The sequence below is a fragment of the Sinohyriopsis cumingii genome, chromosome 14 (genome assembly GCF_028554795.1).
Source record: "Sinohyriopsis cumingii isolate HCF-2022 chromosome 14, ASM2855479v2, whole genome shotgun sequence".
In the NCBI taxonomy this organism is placed as follows: Eukaryota; Metazoa; Mollusca; class Bivalvia; order Unionida; family Unionidae; genus Sinohyriopsis; species Sinohyriopsis cumingii.
In genome coordinates, this window is record NC_142974.1 from 125,440,749 (window position 1) to 125,458,503 (window position 17,755).

At 34.7% G+C, this 17,755-nt stretch overlaps 1 protein-coding gene across 1 annotated transcript; it reads right to left on the reverse strand.

Annotated features, from left to right (window-relative positions):
• Positions 1–640: 640 nt before the first annotated feature.
• Positions 641–3,290, reverse strand: LOC149784781 (uncharacterized). The gene has a single exon (XM_089933316.1). The coding sequence runs from the start codon at positions 2,954–2,956 to the stop codon at positions 2,063–2,065; it is 894 nt and encodes a 297-aa protein (XP_089789442.1). The 5' UTR covers positions 2,957–3,290; the 3' UTR covers positions 641–2,062.
• Positions 3,291–17,755: the final 14,465 nt, after the last annotated feature.

Genomic DNA, 17,755 nt, shown 5'->3' on the forward strand with positions numbered 1-17,755 from the left:
TTAGGTACAACACAGGTAATATCAACATGGTTGAACACGAGAGAGATATAAATTCCAAACTATAACCAGTATAACACGGCCAAATAGATAGGAACATACATGAATTCTATGGTTCAGAATCTGCTACTGCCTACAATATATTATATATGTCAGTATATCCGTTCATTTAGTAAAGAGTAGTTAGGAAAGAGAAAACACCTTTAGTAGTGTAAGAATAAAATCACAACGAAGATTAGGAAAAGTCAATAACCCTCTAGATAATAAAGTGTACATGGTTGGTTCTGAACATCAACGCTCATGAGCTTCATGACTTATTATTGCGTTTGTTTTCATCAGAAGAAATAACTCCACTTTTCATCAAAGTAAGTGTTTATATAATTTCCGGTGTTGTTTCCTAGGAGGCAGTGAGAGATTCAGGGTGAAGCTACTGCTGTACAACCATCGATATATTGTATACTAAGCGTGTAGAACCCAAGAAAGATGTAACTTAGTCGTGAATGTAGGCATTCCTGCGTATAAAACACACTTTCTAGGCTATCAAGTAATACATCTCTTTTAAAAACACTCACTCATGAGTCTTCTGGGAGGGGGAGTGACTTATGTAGATATTGACGGGGATATGCTTGATAATAGGAATTAAATTAATACACGTGAATGGTGGATCTACGGATAGATTTGAAGTTATGACCCAAGGGTCACAAATAGGAGTGTGGATATACTCAGTAGTCGGTATATTTTGTAGATCTTAGTTGCTATAAAGTAACGACTCTGGGTCAATGTTGGCTTAAAAATCTTCACGGTCTGCTTATCTAATGTTCCAAAAGAACAATACAAAGTAACAAGTGGTGAATGTGCATTTAATTTTACTAAAAGATGCAGACAATCGGTGAAGATTAAAAATAATCTAAAACCTTCTGAATCCCATGCCCACCCCTAATATTGCGGGGTTCCTTTTTCATGATAAGAACAAGCCTTGCTCATCAAACGTTATGTGTTGCAAATTTTGTGAAGTTCTTACTTGTAATTACAGAAATATGGGATTGCGCAAAAGCTATAGAACTGAGTATACGCCGGTGTCGACAACTACGAATTACTTCATGGCTGCTATGTCCAAGAAAGCCGAGAAATTGAGAAATTGTTTCTTTGCTATGTCCTTAAAGTTCAGAATTTTACCATTTTCAAATACATCATGTCCAAAATCATAATTGGTTTCTCTACTAAAGAGTTGTCAAATTGTTTAAGTTTTAATGGCAAGTACATTACACAAGCTGTGTCTCGTTTCTCTCTGTGTTTACCTAATCGGATGATTTCTCATATCACGGTGCCTTTCTTTATGCCAGAATTGATTGATGTTCAACTCATGATCAGCCCAAAACATTTAAATTGAATATTTCATAACGGACGCTATTCATAAAGAAAACAAATTACAGTTTTTGGTCTACATTTCGAGAGAAGAAATTAAACGTAGATGATGTTGGATACTGAATGTGTTATTTTCAGATTTATATTGTTCATGCAATATTTTAATATAAATAATGCTTGTTTGTCAAGCATTACTTGAAAGTAATATTGTTAAATTATTTAGGTTATTAGCATGTCTATTTCGAAATAGATAAAAACATAGCTGCTTACATAATCTGGCACTCTGAAGCAAAATTTGCGATTATCGATCACATCTGTCCGTAAACAAAACTATCTAGTTATCAATATCTATCATGCTCACAATAATAAGCGAAAGACAGGCGTACACGTACCACAATATTATCTGTTTTTTTATAATTCTAATAAGTATACAGTCTATTCTGTGATTTAGGCCAAAGGACCCCTTTTGTCATAGCAGAAGCAGCCTGCATGTGCGTATATATACATTACAAAAGGATGAACTTTGTCAAATCAGAATACAAACAATACAGTCAACGATTCCCAACACGTCGCTATCACTCCAGTAACACATTTCTGAGCTGGCAAATCTATCTTCCAGAAATCATGTGTGGCTATTAACATAGTCATTTCACTGAACAATGACGAGAAATTGAAGATGTTAGCGTATTATTAGTTAAAGTTATATAGAATTTCTAGCGCACAACAGAGTTGAATAGGTCACAAAGAAGAGAACCACTCCCAAGTACAGCAACATAAAAAACAAGAGGGAGTTCAATGTGTATTGCGGATCTTTGAGAACCGGCTTCAGAATATTTCCATTTCTGCAAAAACAACAGTCGTTTCTTACTTTCAGGTGCACATTGTCATCATTCGACATTAAGCAACAGCAGTAAAAGTTGTTATCATCATCAAGTTCGCAGCAGCAGAGACAGTAACAACAATCACGGCAGCACGTGCAGTCATCCCGTACATTTTCCTCACGTAATTGACACCAACACTCCATACATTCACAGCAACTGCAACAATACCTATTTTCGGGGTCTTGGAGGCAAGTTACCCAGCGTACTATTTTGTTTATTATTGATATACCACTTATCCCAATTACAATTTCGAAACCCATAGACCTGTCTTGACATGCAACTTTGTCGATTACAATGGCACATAGAATCAATACATACTGTGGAATTTCTCCAAATATAATTGATAGAACAACCTCTCTCCATCCATGAAGGATACGAAATCCATGCTTTCCTTTCGTTGATTCATATAATGTTTCCCCAATGGAGTTGGCAATCTGCAATGAAGCAAAAAGCGTGTTGATAGCAATACTGATCCAAAAAAGTAACTGGACGACACTCATTCTATTGGAGACAAGACCACCGACAGGCAACTGAATGTTATAAAGGATAAACCAGTCGATGGAGAGCTCTGCTATCGCCAGTAAAATCGACATGACCCTTTTAACTATTAATGTCTTCAAACTGACATTTTGTGGTAGTGCGTATATAAACGTCGTTCTTGTTCCCGTATCATTCCCGTTTATCCCTCCGTCCTCCAATGAAGAAACATGCATCGATTGCTCTGTAATAGTCTCTTCTCGATTCTCTCCCCGGTCCTGAATCCCGTGGTTTCTTCTTGACGTTGCTAAAATATCGAAATGGTGGTCTTGATTTGGTCGTCGATACGAAAGATAGACATTTTTGTTCTTATGCCGTTTTGTATCACTTCTCTCTCTCGATATACTTTGTATATTTGTATCAGTTCTTTGCCGTTCTGCTATTATTCCATCAAATGTGTTTGTAGGTCCCCATTCGCTATATATATTTCTTAAGCCATTGGAATTAACGTCAGAAACACCATTCTCTTGCTGTCCAATTGCAACAATGTAACAAGTTTCTCTACCCGAAGCCATAATGAATCGCTCCGCTCACGACTTGTCTTGCGCTTTGGATCCCAAAATAACGTTAAATGAGCTTAAGCGTTTAATCTTAACTGTTATGATATATGACATTGGCTGGTATCCACGTGGTAGGTAATGTACTTACGGGGAAACAAAATAACCAGGCCTCACCTGTTCTAAATGATATAAAATAAAATTCCCCTTATAATATTTCCCCTTAGAATATTTATGTTCGTGAATACAGAACATAATTGCAATTACATCTGACCCAGTTTTCATTAAGGATGTTACACCTGCAATTGTATGGGTGAAAACGTTGACCATTCGAATAACATGCACTAGATTAGGAAACTAGCGAATGGATGTAATGGTCTTAAGCAAGTAACAATGAAATAAGATATTACCTCAAGTATAAGTAACGAAGTCCTATGAATAAAATAAAAAAATAAAACGATAACGTGATCCGGTTACAAAGAATTAAAAAAATGCATCTCACACATGCAAATGCATTCCCAGCATATTTTACTCTTCCCTTTCTATTTTTGTTTGTTAAACTAGCGTCTTTAGTTTTGCTTGTCGTTGCAGAATCCACCCACGTTTAAAGCTATCCATTGCTATCAGTCCCAAATGAAAATATTCTTTTGCAATTTCCTGAACAACATAAATATATGAAAGTGTAGAAAACAAATGTAGCCTCTGTCATATTGTTACAATAACCCTCTTAACGTAATTATGTTGAAGTACTCCAGCATGCGCAAACCATGTTATCATTTTCTCTTTCGGGGCGGGGGGGGGGGGGGGAGGGGGATGGGGACGGTTGACTGACGAAACGCGCATTTCTCCCTCCGTGTTTGCGATCGCGCCTCCACGGCCAGAGCTAGGGGTGTTTTAAAATCTCCATTTCATAAATCAGTTTTGGCAAGAGGCTAAGAGGGTTTTGTGTTTAAAAAGCAATCCTATTATACTCTCGAAAGCTGCTGAACAGAGCATAAAGAGATAAGAAAAGAAAGGTCATAGTATATGGAAATGATTAGCAAGTCAATGGAACACGTAAATTGCATGCAATAATTCATATCGACTACACCTTTGTTTTTCACACCTTCATATATTTTCAGATATCGTATCGGACATACATACATAGCACATTCATACTTCCTGAAGAAAAATTGTCAGCAATGCACATATCCATCAATATCTACAGACGGTGGAAATATGCTTGTGACGTGCATCTGCATCCACCTTGTGAGATATAATTATCTGGACCTAAACTGAACGGAAACATACATTATAATGAGATATATCCTGCATAATTCCTAATGTACTCAAAGTTTATATTTTTTTAGATGGATTTATTTTACAAATATTGTTGTGCAATTCTTCAGTTTTACACTTCTTGAACTCAACCTTGAATTGGTACCAGAAAGACTATGTAACTCCAGCGGTATCTTTGATACCATGCAGAGTGGGTGAGGAAGAGTAGAAATGAAAATTTGCGCACATGAGATGTACAACTTGTTCTCATTGGGATTATCTTGTCAGATGGAGTTTAAATTGCAGCTGACAGAGCTGGTTTTAAGTTGTTCCTTTTTTAAACGTATTTATTCAGCCTTTCATAGTTTACATTTACATAAAATGCGTCCAAACTGCCTGGGCAATGAAAGGAATGCTCGGATACCAATGTTCAATTAGAATCCTTGCAAACAACAGTATTCTGATTCGAATATTCGAATATTTGGATGTTTCTTTTTAGCTCAGCTCAAGGCCACTAGGTTTACTAATCTCGTTACCAATGACGTTCCGCACATTAAGCATGAAACGCGAAACCCATGCCCATGGAGCGGTAGGTGGAAGAATTTCTCTTGGGCGTAGCTCGTCTATCGCGTCGTTAAAGTAGCATCACTGGGGAACTGGTTAATGGCACTTAGAAACGGACACTGTGCGTCGGCCCTTCTTTAAATCTAGATTCGTAACTTATAACCGATCATCGAAAGTTTCTAAATACATTCCTGGATCACTCGCAGATCACCTTTGTGTGACCTTGGTGTTCCAAGATACCAATTCCACCAAGGCAAGATCGCATATCCATTTCTGCCCTGCGTGACACGGATTTCTGTATAGATCACTTTCCCCCCAGTTTGAACCAAGCACACGTGGTGTTATCTCTTTACACCAACGCTGTACTAAGCGTTATGCCCATTTTCATATATTTCTTTAAATAAAAAAATTATTACTGACCACTGCTGGACAAAGAGCGTTTTGGAGCAGCTCATGGAAGGGAAGACTGGTTAAAAATCAACACCTTTAAGGCCACACTAGCATTTGCATTGAGGCCGACCACATATATTTGTTTTACATTTGTTGCTTATCTATAGTTTGTAAATGTGTTATTAAGCGCCAGTGTTGATCCAGGCAGTAAACGCGAATTCTAATCGAGATGTTTTGAACAAGTTAATAGAAAGCAAAGAAATACAATATTGCTTCCGTAGGATATAAAAGAATATTGTCACTGCTAAACCATAAAATAAAGTGTTCTAGGACTGAATAAAACTGATATTACATATGTCAACGCTAATATTTGGGATTAAAATGAGCACACACAATCACTCATTCATACACAACGTCGGTTCGTGTATTAATTCAAATCCTGGTAAATTATCCCATGTTGTATAAACGAATACTAATTAATATTAAGTAGATACACTCAGAGAAATTACAAAGTATCACATGAGAGAATAAATGTACACGTAATATTTAGAATCTAAGATACATGTTTGAAGTCAACTTAATTTACTACTGGGGCTCTAATTGTCTCCTGATAAAATTAAAACACATATTACTCTATATCAGAAAGGCCATTTTGGATAAAATCCTCTTAACTCGAGACCTACTTGTGTTATCTAGAATCAATCTGACGGCATGATATATTGCATTCAAGGATCACTAAAGATTTTCAAATCTGCAGTTTGCTTTGTTTACAGGCCGACATATTATACACAGAGATAAATTCATACCGTGCGTATACTAAAGTCGGTTTCGTTATGTTTGCGTTATTTTTCATATCATGAAAGAAAATGGTCAACACTATAAACATGACATCGGTTGATTTAGCTTTCCCAGCGTCATTTGACTAATAAAATATATATTTATCTCATCCAAGTGTTTTATAAGCCCCGACCACAAAATATCGAAACAAGGCAGCATTGTGCTTATCGCCATTTGCTCCTTACTGGAGCTTTACGTATCGTTATCATCTAGTACTACTCTTGAAAGACGGTATCAAACTTTTATTAACTGCTTCGCACATATTGTAACCACCAAAATTATAAGTCGAGTCATACAGTGTGGGGTGTTTTCCTTTTACTGACATTTGTGATGAGCCATTAAAACTAAGTGCGTATATTGGGTACGTAAGATTTTTAGTCGCAAGTACTCGCGAGCTTAAGATGCCATATTAAGCAAAAAATTGCAAACACTACTCTACCTTATACTCTTCCAAGTGTCACTACTGTCATCATTGGACAAGCGCAAAATTTGATATTACTGTTTCGTATTCATAACTGTACATGGTAAATCTATGTAGAATCTACATCAAACAATTGATCTATAAGTGCAGTATTAAATAATCAATTTTATCTATCGTTCATCGCGTACACGTTTTTATTTCCTGCCAAGATTTGTCGTAATAAATTCTTGTTTAATTTCTCCCCGGTAAGTTCTATTCTCGTGTGCATTCACTTGCATAAATAGTTTTGTTTATATTTATATATAAACTACTCCCTATGCCGTATATTATGTAGATGGCGTAATTAAATTTGTTCGTATTGTATAACAGAAAGGTATGTGTGTTTAATACCTTAAGTGGCTTATGCATACATATAACTGAATATGTACAAATGCTTTCAAACATGACCAATGTTATTGCTGTTTAACCGGATATATTTATTTTAAAGTCCTGCTTTGGGCAGTTTAACACATATGGGCCACATACGTCACAGTAGTAGTAATAACAGTAAGAGTTGTGCAGTAGTAGCAGCATAGTGGCAGTAGTAGGAGTAAAAAGTTGGTGGGAAATTCAGCAGCAGCAGCAACAACAGTTTTAGTGTTTGTAAGATTGATGAAAACTGTATTAGCAGTGTAACGACTGTTGTAGTAGTAAGATTCTTAGTAGCAGTAACAATTGTAGCAGCAGTAACATCAGTAAGAGTGGTGGTTTCGATATTAATAATAGCGTAGCAGCAGTGGTATTAGTATGATTGGTTTTATCAATAGTAATAATAGTAGCTAGTGTAGCAGTAGAGTAGTTGTGGTAGCGTACTAACAGTCGTAGTAAGTGTGGTGGTAGTACTAGTAGTAATAGTAGCGGTAGTAGTAGCAGTCAAAGTGGTGGCAAAAGTAGTAATAGTAACATCAATAGTAGTAATAAGAAAGTTGGTGGTAATGATAATAGCTACTAATAGTAGAAGGAAGAGTTGTTTTATCAGTAGTAATAATTGTAGGAGTGTTAGCATAAGAGTGTCGAGCAGTACTATTAGCATCAATTAGGGTGTTGGTGGCAGTATAATAGTAACAGTTGTAGTAAGAATGGTGGAAGCAGTATTAACACTAACAGTGCTAGTAGTAAGAGGAGATAGTAGCAGCAATATCATTAGAAGTAGCACTGGTGGCAGTAGAAATAGTATCATAGCAGGATTAGTGGTAATAGTGGTTTGGAGTAGTAGTAGCGATATTAGTAGAAATAAGAATGTTAGTGGTCGGGGTAGAAGAAGAAGCAGCAATTGTAAAAACAGTGGTGGTGGCAGTAGCAAATTCTGTGGTCACAATAAGATTTGTGGTACAATCAGCATAATGTAGGTGCAAAATAATGGCGGCGACAGCAGATGCAGTAGCTGTAGTAGAAATAGTGGTGTAAGGAACAGCATCAGTTGTAATAGAAGTACTAACATGACTGATTTTAGCAGTAGTAGTAGTAGTAAAATTTGGTTGCTGTGAGGGCAAGAAAACAAAGATTCAATTTATTTTAATTGTCATCTTAGTAAATACATGCGTTTAGACATTCCTCTCTCAGGTATATTAAATGTATGCACTCTCATCTCATGTTGATTAAATGTAACATCTCCACTATCAGGCAATTACATGTACACACGATCAAGCGCTCACAACTGATATCCTGAAATGTAGTTGAACCTGTACAAAATGCATGTATATATATATATATATATATATATATATATATATATATATATATATATATATATATATATATATATATATATATATATATATATATATATATATATATATATATATATATATATATGCATGCATGACATTGTTTATACAACGACGACCTTTTCTAAAGCAATTTGTCATTACACGAAAGATTCTGAAACCAGCAGGTGGACAAAAACATTTCGAGGCTGTGCAAAGTAGCGTACTACAAGAAACCAAACAAATATGAGTTCTATAGACATAAGATCGTTACTGATGGTGAATCTATTGTAAAATAGCCAAAACATAGTAAGTGATGGGTAATGTATTGAGGTATAATATCGTTATTGATGCGTTATCTATTTTAATAATTTCAGATTAGTGATGAGATTACTAAAGGCACACTAGTGCAGCTGATGGGGAATTTTCTTGCAGTTATGTTGGGGCATTTATATATATCAACTGATTAAATACTATTTAAGATGCAATTCTGGGGTAATATCAAGTAAGTATAGGTTCTCATTATGAAATACGAGCTCTCTGAAATCTTCGCAGGTAGAGTATCGAATATATCGTCTCCATATTGAAATCGGCAGATCCAGAACGAGTAACACTCATAATTCCGTTGACAGAAATTTGCATAATTATATAGCAAATTTTAAACATTGAAGTTGTTGACGGAAAAGAAAAGCACGTTACAAGATCTCGCAAAATGTCAACAACGGCGAATACTATCTTCTAATCTTGTTCTTCTCTCCTTATCATTTTCCTTTCTACTTTTATATTTGAGAAGAAACATTGAAATCTATGTAAAACTAATTTTATAGTTATATTTATTTAGTTTTTTTTTGTGGGACTTGAATGATTTTAATAGACGTGATTTGTACAATATATCCAAACCAAACCCACAATTACTCGATTTCTTGTTTAGTATTTGGAAACAAGGCAGACAAGAATGAGGGTAATTGTATTTATATGTATTGAAAACTGTTTGGTACGTGGCAAGGACTACTCGTCAGTAGTATTTTGCACACCTTTGAAAATGTATATTTGTATTGTAGGATTATTTATTTTGCCAAACAATGTATGTTTAAACTGCTTTACGTTTTGCTGCTTCTCACCACTCTACCCCAATATCATTTGATAATGGAAGACCATTCTTAAAATAATGTAAAATCATTCCTAGTTGGTTTCATATGAAGGCCACCTTCCTCCAGAGCAATTTGAAATGATAACATTTTGAAACAAATAGAAAATGTTCTGGCACAGGAGAAAGAAACACATATACTCGGCGATGTAAGGAACAACTGGATGGAATTATTGAATCATTAGGCCTAGTCCAGCTGGTAAATGAGTCCACACGGGTATCAGAAATATCAATTACTGTTATTGATCACCAGCACGCCAGACAATATGGCTTACATTAATGGACCAAATGTTGATCTTAGTAACTATCTATCGTACTGTTTTGGCAAGAAAGGTTAAATGCAAGAGTAATTGGAAACATTCACCAAACTATCACTTACAGATCGTTAAAAATGTTTAGTAAAGAACAATGTCTCGATAACGTTCCATAGAATATAATTTCAGAATGTTTATGACATAGATGAAGCTCTGAGGGTGTGGACTGACTTATTTCTGGATGTAGTCTCTATGCATGCACCACCGAAAGTTCATAGAGTAAAGTAATAAATCCATTCTAATTGGCTTACGTCTGAAATCCTAGATTCTATGAAGACGCGATACCAATTGAAGGCTATGTGAAATCATGCATAATATAAGGTCTGGATAAATATAATAACAATTATGATTAAAAAAGCAATAAACATATAAATCGATGCTTGAAGACAAAAATAGCAACATAAACTATAAACTCCATTTGGTAAGTCGTCAATGAACTTATTGGGGAAGCACACGAAGACCAAATAAAATTCACTCACTTCTTGTGAATAACAGCAAAGTCACTGATGACACTGATATTGCAAATAATTTTAATGATTATTTAACAAACATTACAACTACATTAAAATGACCAATGATAGAAAACAAATTGAACGAACTGAAAAAGATCTGCAGCTGCACAATCCCTAAGGGGATATGTTTCTCTATCCTACCAGTATAACAAACATTGTTAAAAATTGTCTCAGTAAACCTGATACCAAGAGAGCTACATGGCTTGATTAGATTGGTCCACCACTCATTAAAACTTCTGTCTTAGCTATTTCATAAACAAAACGTTCATAATAAATTTAAGTATTGCAACCTCATCTGTCCTTAAAATATGGAAAAGTGCAAAAACAAATGGCTATGTACAAATCTGGTTCTAAGATTGATGCTGATAACTACCAGCCAATTTCAAGACTATCTGACTTGTCATAATTGATTGCAAAACATGTCCATGACTCGTTCATGTCATATTTAATGAAACACTTGCTTTTCCACCCTTATCAATCAGGCTTTTGACAGAAACATTCATGTGAGACTGACTTGATCTCTGAGAAACGGCTTCAAGTACTTGATCAAGGTTGAAAAATATGATCTGTATTCGTAGATTTCAGGAAAGTTGTTGAAATGGTGGATTATGAAATCCTTTTGAAGAAACTGAAAATTTACCAATGTGACGAAAGCACGGCACAATTAGATGGTTTACCATTATACTTAAGTGAGAAAACACAACATGTGTATACAAATAATGTTCTGCCTGAAGCTGGAAACTATTAGATATGGAGTACCACAAAGTTCAATTCTAGGAAATTACTATATATATTATTTACCAATTATCTACTACGCTTTAGTAAGGGACACAATTTCATCTACAGATCGCTAAGCAGACGACATACCGTTGTCAGACATCCAAAACACAAATCATGAACTCAAAATGTCTTTGCAGGATTTTCTAAACAAACTGGACAATTGGTGCACATGAAATAGCATGGTTGTAAATACTAAAATATTACTTATCGCAACACGGCAAAAAAGATCAAATCTATGCTATTGATGAACTATGTCTAACATGGAAGGATACACATTTGCAAATGGTCGGTCATGGTAGACAACTTGGTATTTTGGCAGATAATAACCTATCATCGACTGAACATATCAAACACATCAGTAAACAAGTTAATTCAAGTTTATGGCTTCTCAGTAGGAAAAGACATTTTCTCCCTGAAATGTACAGAAAACCATTTTCTAAAAGTTAAATACGACCTTTTTTGGACTACTGTAATAGAGTAGGGGGTCATTCAAATGACAAACGCATAGCAAAGCTAGCACATCTTCAAACAAGGCATTCAGACAAATATCAATCCAGAAACAAAGCAAGGACAAATTCGCTGTTCCGTTACAAATAGTATCGAGTAAAGACCGAATCTAGTTGAGAAAGCCACATTATTGTAAATGATATCCAAAAATAGAGCCCCTGAATATTTACAATCACTATTCCAATATCGGCTACATGGCAATACTCCCAATGTGCGATTCATGTCTACCAAACAGTATAAAATTCTGAAACCAAACAAGGAATTATTTGAAAAAAGTTTCCAGTACTCTGGAACATTACTCTGGAATAGTATTCGAGTAAATATTAGAAATGCCCACTTTGTTTCCTTCTTCCAAACCAAATATATACAGTGGCTTCAGAGATGCAGTTAAAATAAATACATTCCTTTGTATGATGGCCTCAAGGTGGATTAGTTCTTCAGCTAATTTTGTTACCCTCTTCAGATATTTAATTTAAGTAATAAATTTATAACTTTTATTTAATAAATATAAATTAGTAACAAACAGTCTATGTGATCTTACGGTCGAGTTCAGCAATTAGACCTGACTAGATTGAAGTTTTAAAAACAATTAGACCTGTACAAATTTATATATCCATTTAAGTCTTGTAAAGTAATGACTACACTTTTATTCTTCTGTTCTAAATATCATGAATGCCTTAAGGTGTATTTCTGATAAACAAAAGGACTTAAGAACCCTAAATGTTTTATTTGTCCAGAATTTAGACTGAAATGAAGGCTTTCAAGAAATATACTTTTTTCATGTTTAATCTAACTATCTGGTTATGAATTTTAATTGCCCAGTCTGCTTGGTATTAAATTTGTCTCCCTCTGAACAGGTGATTACTGCAACCGATTTCTGTAATAAATATTTTACTTGATGCAATGAGAATTTTGATAATTCGTTCATTAACTTTTACGTATTCCTTCATTGTCAAAGATTACAAGTGTTATGTACAAAGTATATCTCACAAAATATATGAATAATTTGACAGGTATGTGGGCTACATTCCGAGCACCTCTTTCTGTATATAGGATATGTGTGGCAGCTGCCTTTGAATATGTAACTTACACCTTGTACTGATAAAATAAAAATACTGCATCCATTTACACAAAAATTGAAACTTTGGTAGTTACACTTACGATATAACATTTGCAATGATTTCTATTTCCAAGGTCGATTTGCAAGGATTGTTAATTGATGTAAATACACGATTTTTGTAAATGTTGAAATTTCCATAGTATCACGATTTTAGCTCTCATGCTTTTGGTACCACATACATACAAGGATTCAGTGTGCTAAATCTTTTAAACAAATGCCTGAAGATCATAAGTGTGGGGCCAGACTGGCTGTGGGAACTGTTCATACAGATGTTGCAGTTCCATCCCAGCATTGTCTTTAATGTATTGGAGCCAGATATAAGGCAGCATGGTGATTATCACCCGACCCTCGCTACAGGATTACCATAATGGTGTATGGAAACTATAGGTAGATGCCCACAGACTTGGAATAGGTGTTGTGAGAGAGTGAGAGAGAGAGCTCTGCATATGTCTTTTGCTGGTAATCAATATAATAACTCTTTTTTAGAATGCGTTCTGGCGCTATAATGCATTATTTTTAATATCTTTAAGAGTTTATATAAAATAAGAACTTTCCAGACTTTCAGACCAAATGAGACACACCGTTGCAACCACTGGGAATGAAAAGTGTAAGCCATCCAAAAACAGACATGCAGGTATATATTAATGCAAATGATAAGGACTTTTACAATTAATCCTCTTTGAGTATGTTCTTTTCATTACCTGGTTTCCATGAGATAAGCTCACTATGCTCAACAAATCTGAGCCGATGATGATACAACGCTAAGATTCTTGTGTAAATACTGTCTTCATCTGCTATTCCTATTTGATCTCAATAACAGGAGTCTATGACTTGTAGAAATGTTCCCCAAAAACGTTGAGGTGTCCTTCTTAACACAAGCTTAACTTATTATCAGTTCTAGATGTGATGGAACTCTCAGTGCTCATATCAAAATACAAACAGTTTGCAGCTTTTATCCATGTTTATTTACAGCGGAATTTGCTGATGGATGAATTCAATTTGAATAAATGTATGTTTCTAACATATTTAAATATATTTTTTTACATTGTAGAAATGTCATATTACAAACTGGAATAATTTTTCAGGATTGTCAGATTCTAATCCTTGATGAAGCTGCAGTTGCTTTGGCCAGGATGTACATATCGGATATGTTTGTCCTCAGCGATGAAGTTGACTTGATGAGCGCCAACATACTTACTGCCTATGGGCAGTTCATATTACTTCAGTATGGAAGGCTGGGGTCTGGACGGATACGCGTAATTCCCTCCTGCTGTTTCTGGCAGATACCTGACAAACATGCGGATGCTTAAGGAGAATACATTGGCTCCATGCCCTCTAGACTTGCACGAACGTAGTACTTTCTTGCATGTACGAATCTGTATATAAATTAACACAGTTGACTTCATTCTTTTTTGTTGCTGCCGCACATAATATTGCATCAAGCAATAATGCTTTTGTTCAGATTTCTTTCAAGCCAGTCTATTTCTAACTATAAACAACGTGGGCAAGAAGGTCATAAAAACTCAAATTAAAATGTTTTCAGCGATTGCAGATACAGTATTTTACATCGTTTTAAACTACTAATATTTATGGGATATTATATAAGTTGTAACATACCTTAGCAGACACCTCCATATATCAGACACTGTTTCATAAATTGCGTAGCTAAAATCGAGAGATCTGCGTCGCCAAAACTAGAGGTGATGGTGGTTACTTATCATGGGATTAGCTTCCTTTAGTTCTCTTCTCCTCCTCATACGCTGCTTGCAATCAAGTCAATAGATGAGGGCTTTCTGTATAAGTACCTTAGTGTGGGGATATATTTTCTTTTCCGTGTAAGGGTAGATGGACCATCTGCCGCTTTTTCTGCTGTAGCATCGATGATGCCTGTTTTAAAGATTGCTTTTTTCTGAACTTGTGTAACAAGCATCACCATGCTGACACAATATTAGGTATTACCCAATATTAAGACTTATCACCAGTTTTCAAGGAGTAGTTGTTGAGGGTTGTTTTTGTTCTTATTTGTTTTGTTTAGTACTATTTGAGACATCATGCATGTTTGCCCTTTTCCTTCAAAGGGCAAAATTATTTCGTGACCAGGTATTTACTAGCAATCATCATTATGGCAGCCTCTTCCCCAAAACTTCTGAGGAAATTTCATGAACCCCATATATCGTCAATAAAGAGTCAGTCTCCTGGGAAAGTGCTATACATATCATTCTATCTAATATTAGACTTGCATTTGCTCAAATCAAAATGAAACTCCACTAGAATGATAACAACCCTGATTACAAGGTCTGTATGAATGAAAACAGTAAGATTTTTTTTACCACAAATACAAAATATGTGTCGATTGTCGCAAAATGACTATTATCTAATACAAAGTTTTCATGACTTGTGCATGTGAATATAATGTCCTAGCACGGATCATAATGTACAGTCAGTATATAAAATTGTTTCTAATTTCCTGTAGTGAAATAAAATACAATATCTCCCCTTCGTTGTTTCTCATTACTCCTCTGCCACTATAGATATGATCCAAAGTAGTTAGCCCATTCCTAACCTTGTACGCAGGAGGGGTGTATAAAAATATTTTGTCACAGTACATCAGAATGTTCTGATGAAAACTTCAAGCTCAGAGGTGCTTCTGCAATTATCAAAAACATAAATCTTGTAACATGTGTCATTTGTAAGAGATCAATGCAATTATTAAATAATCATTCATATTGGTAAATTTTGCATATATAAAATCTTTGCTGAAGTGTTTATTGAGAGAATGTCACGTGATGTGCATGTATTATACCTCAAATTACCAAAGACTTGAGAAGGAGAGTCACTCTACATGTATCATGTACACACATGTTATGAATGCTAACTTTCTCAGATCTTCAAATGGTAAATATATACAGTAAATTACTGTTAAATTGAGGGAAAATATATTTAAATTGGTCTCAACACTATTGTCTTAAATGCCATGCAATTGTTGCAATCCTGAAATGGCATACCTGAAATTTAAGTAGTACCCTACTTAGTTTAGGAACCTTTGGTCCAAGAGCACATGTGCCAAGGTTTTAAGCACTTCAGCGTATTTCTCTACATCAAGACAAGGGTTTGTGAATTGGTTATGTAATGGAGAATACTCTGAACGAATGCCACATAATTATATAATTATAATTATATAATTATATCACCTAAAGCTGGTCTCTTTTGTCGTGGTGACCCCATCTTGATTGATTATAAGACAACTTGATTTATATAATCAAGGGAAAGTTATATTGTACATCATGCTATTAGTTCATGTAGCAGGAATGCAGTTTTGTTCCTTCAATATTCTATTTTACTCTGACGTTTCAAATAAATTACTTTTAATAGACTACACACTTACAAGATTTGTGTGATGTATATATATATATATGGATACAATATACGCTAAAAGAAGTCAGAAGTTACGGATTATGCACTGTAACTTTGATTTCATACAAATTATCATATACTAGCAAACGTTTACTTATATCTGTTTCAAATACAACGACAGAAATATCACCATTAAAACCAAATCTGGGTCATGATTTCTGTGGACCATTTTAATAAAGCCATATTTTCCATTTCTTTGGTAACCTTGGAAAGAAGACAGATAAAATAGTGTTAAAAGTGCACGAAGATCAATCATCAAAACGAAAACAGTTTTCCAATTCCAAAGGTTTTATATCAGAAAAGAGTGAAAACCAAAAAGTTTTGTAACTTGATTACAAAGCTTAATAGCCTTAACATGTAAACATGTCGAACAGATATGCATGTTTAAAGCGGAGCTGTTTTTAAGGTCTTCAATATCTCAGTTTAGAACTGATCTAGTACAATTTTGATCTCATACTTACAGCAGGCTGGATGCTAAGATTATATTGTACATCTTTCAGCTGCTAGTAAATTTATTATAAAGCATTTTATTGACAGTAATTACAAAGTAATCTCTAGTCATGGTATGAAAAAATGTTTTAGTGCTGCCATAATATATGGCTGGCAGGTTGTTATGTTATCAGTGAAAGTTTTGAGCTGCAATCAAGTTAATTTTATTGATGTGAAAATTTGTTAGATTTATTATTATGCATTCTTGCTAAAATGAAGTATTTCAGTTCTAAGTGTTAACAGAACGCATAAAGACACATATATAAATATAAATTATTATACAGACAAATATTTAAGATATATTTTTAGCTATGAATATAGCAAACGATGAACCCAAGCATACTGAACCAATGGCCCGTACATCTCCATGCCTCACATCAAACCTGATCAAATGATTTTACAACATAAAGAAAGCATGAAGATACATATTTTTCATTTATTTATTTATATAGATCAATCCCATATATTCATGGAATTTCTCCGCGTGTTCTGCGGAAACAATATGTTGTCATAGCATAGTCACTGCTTAGTGACTTGCAAGTTTGGCTTTAGAACAAAATCTGACTTCTTAGAACAGTCCAATATACACAAAATAATTCCTGTGAATAAAATCGTTTTTCAAAGAAGAGTCTTTGCTTAGTGTTTTGTAAATCTGTTGTATGGACATAATTTGTCTTCATGGAACAGCCCAGCTCAAAGAAGTGTAGATCTGTTTTATGTCCAAATTAGTCTTACTAGAACACTCAGATTAGTGAACTGTGTGACGTTTCTATTGACAAAATCTGTCAAGATAGAAAAGCCTGGCTCAGTGAAATGTTGATTGGCTTTATAGAGAAAATTTGTTTTCATAGAATGGTCCCGGATTAGTGAATTGTGCATCTGTTATATTGACAAAATTTGTTTTGTACGAACTAGTCCTGATTTATTAAGTTGTAAATCTGTTTTGTTGGACAATATTTGTCTTCATAGATCAGCCTGGCT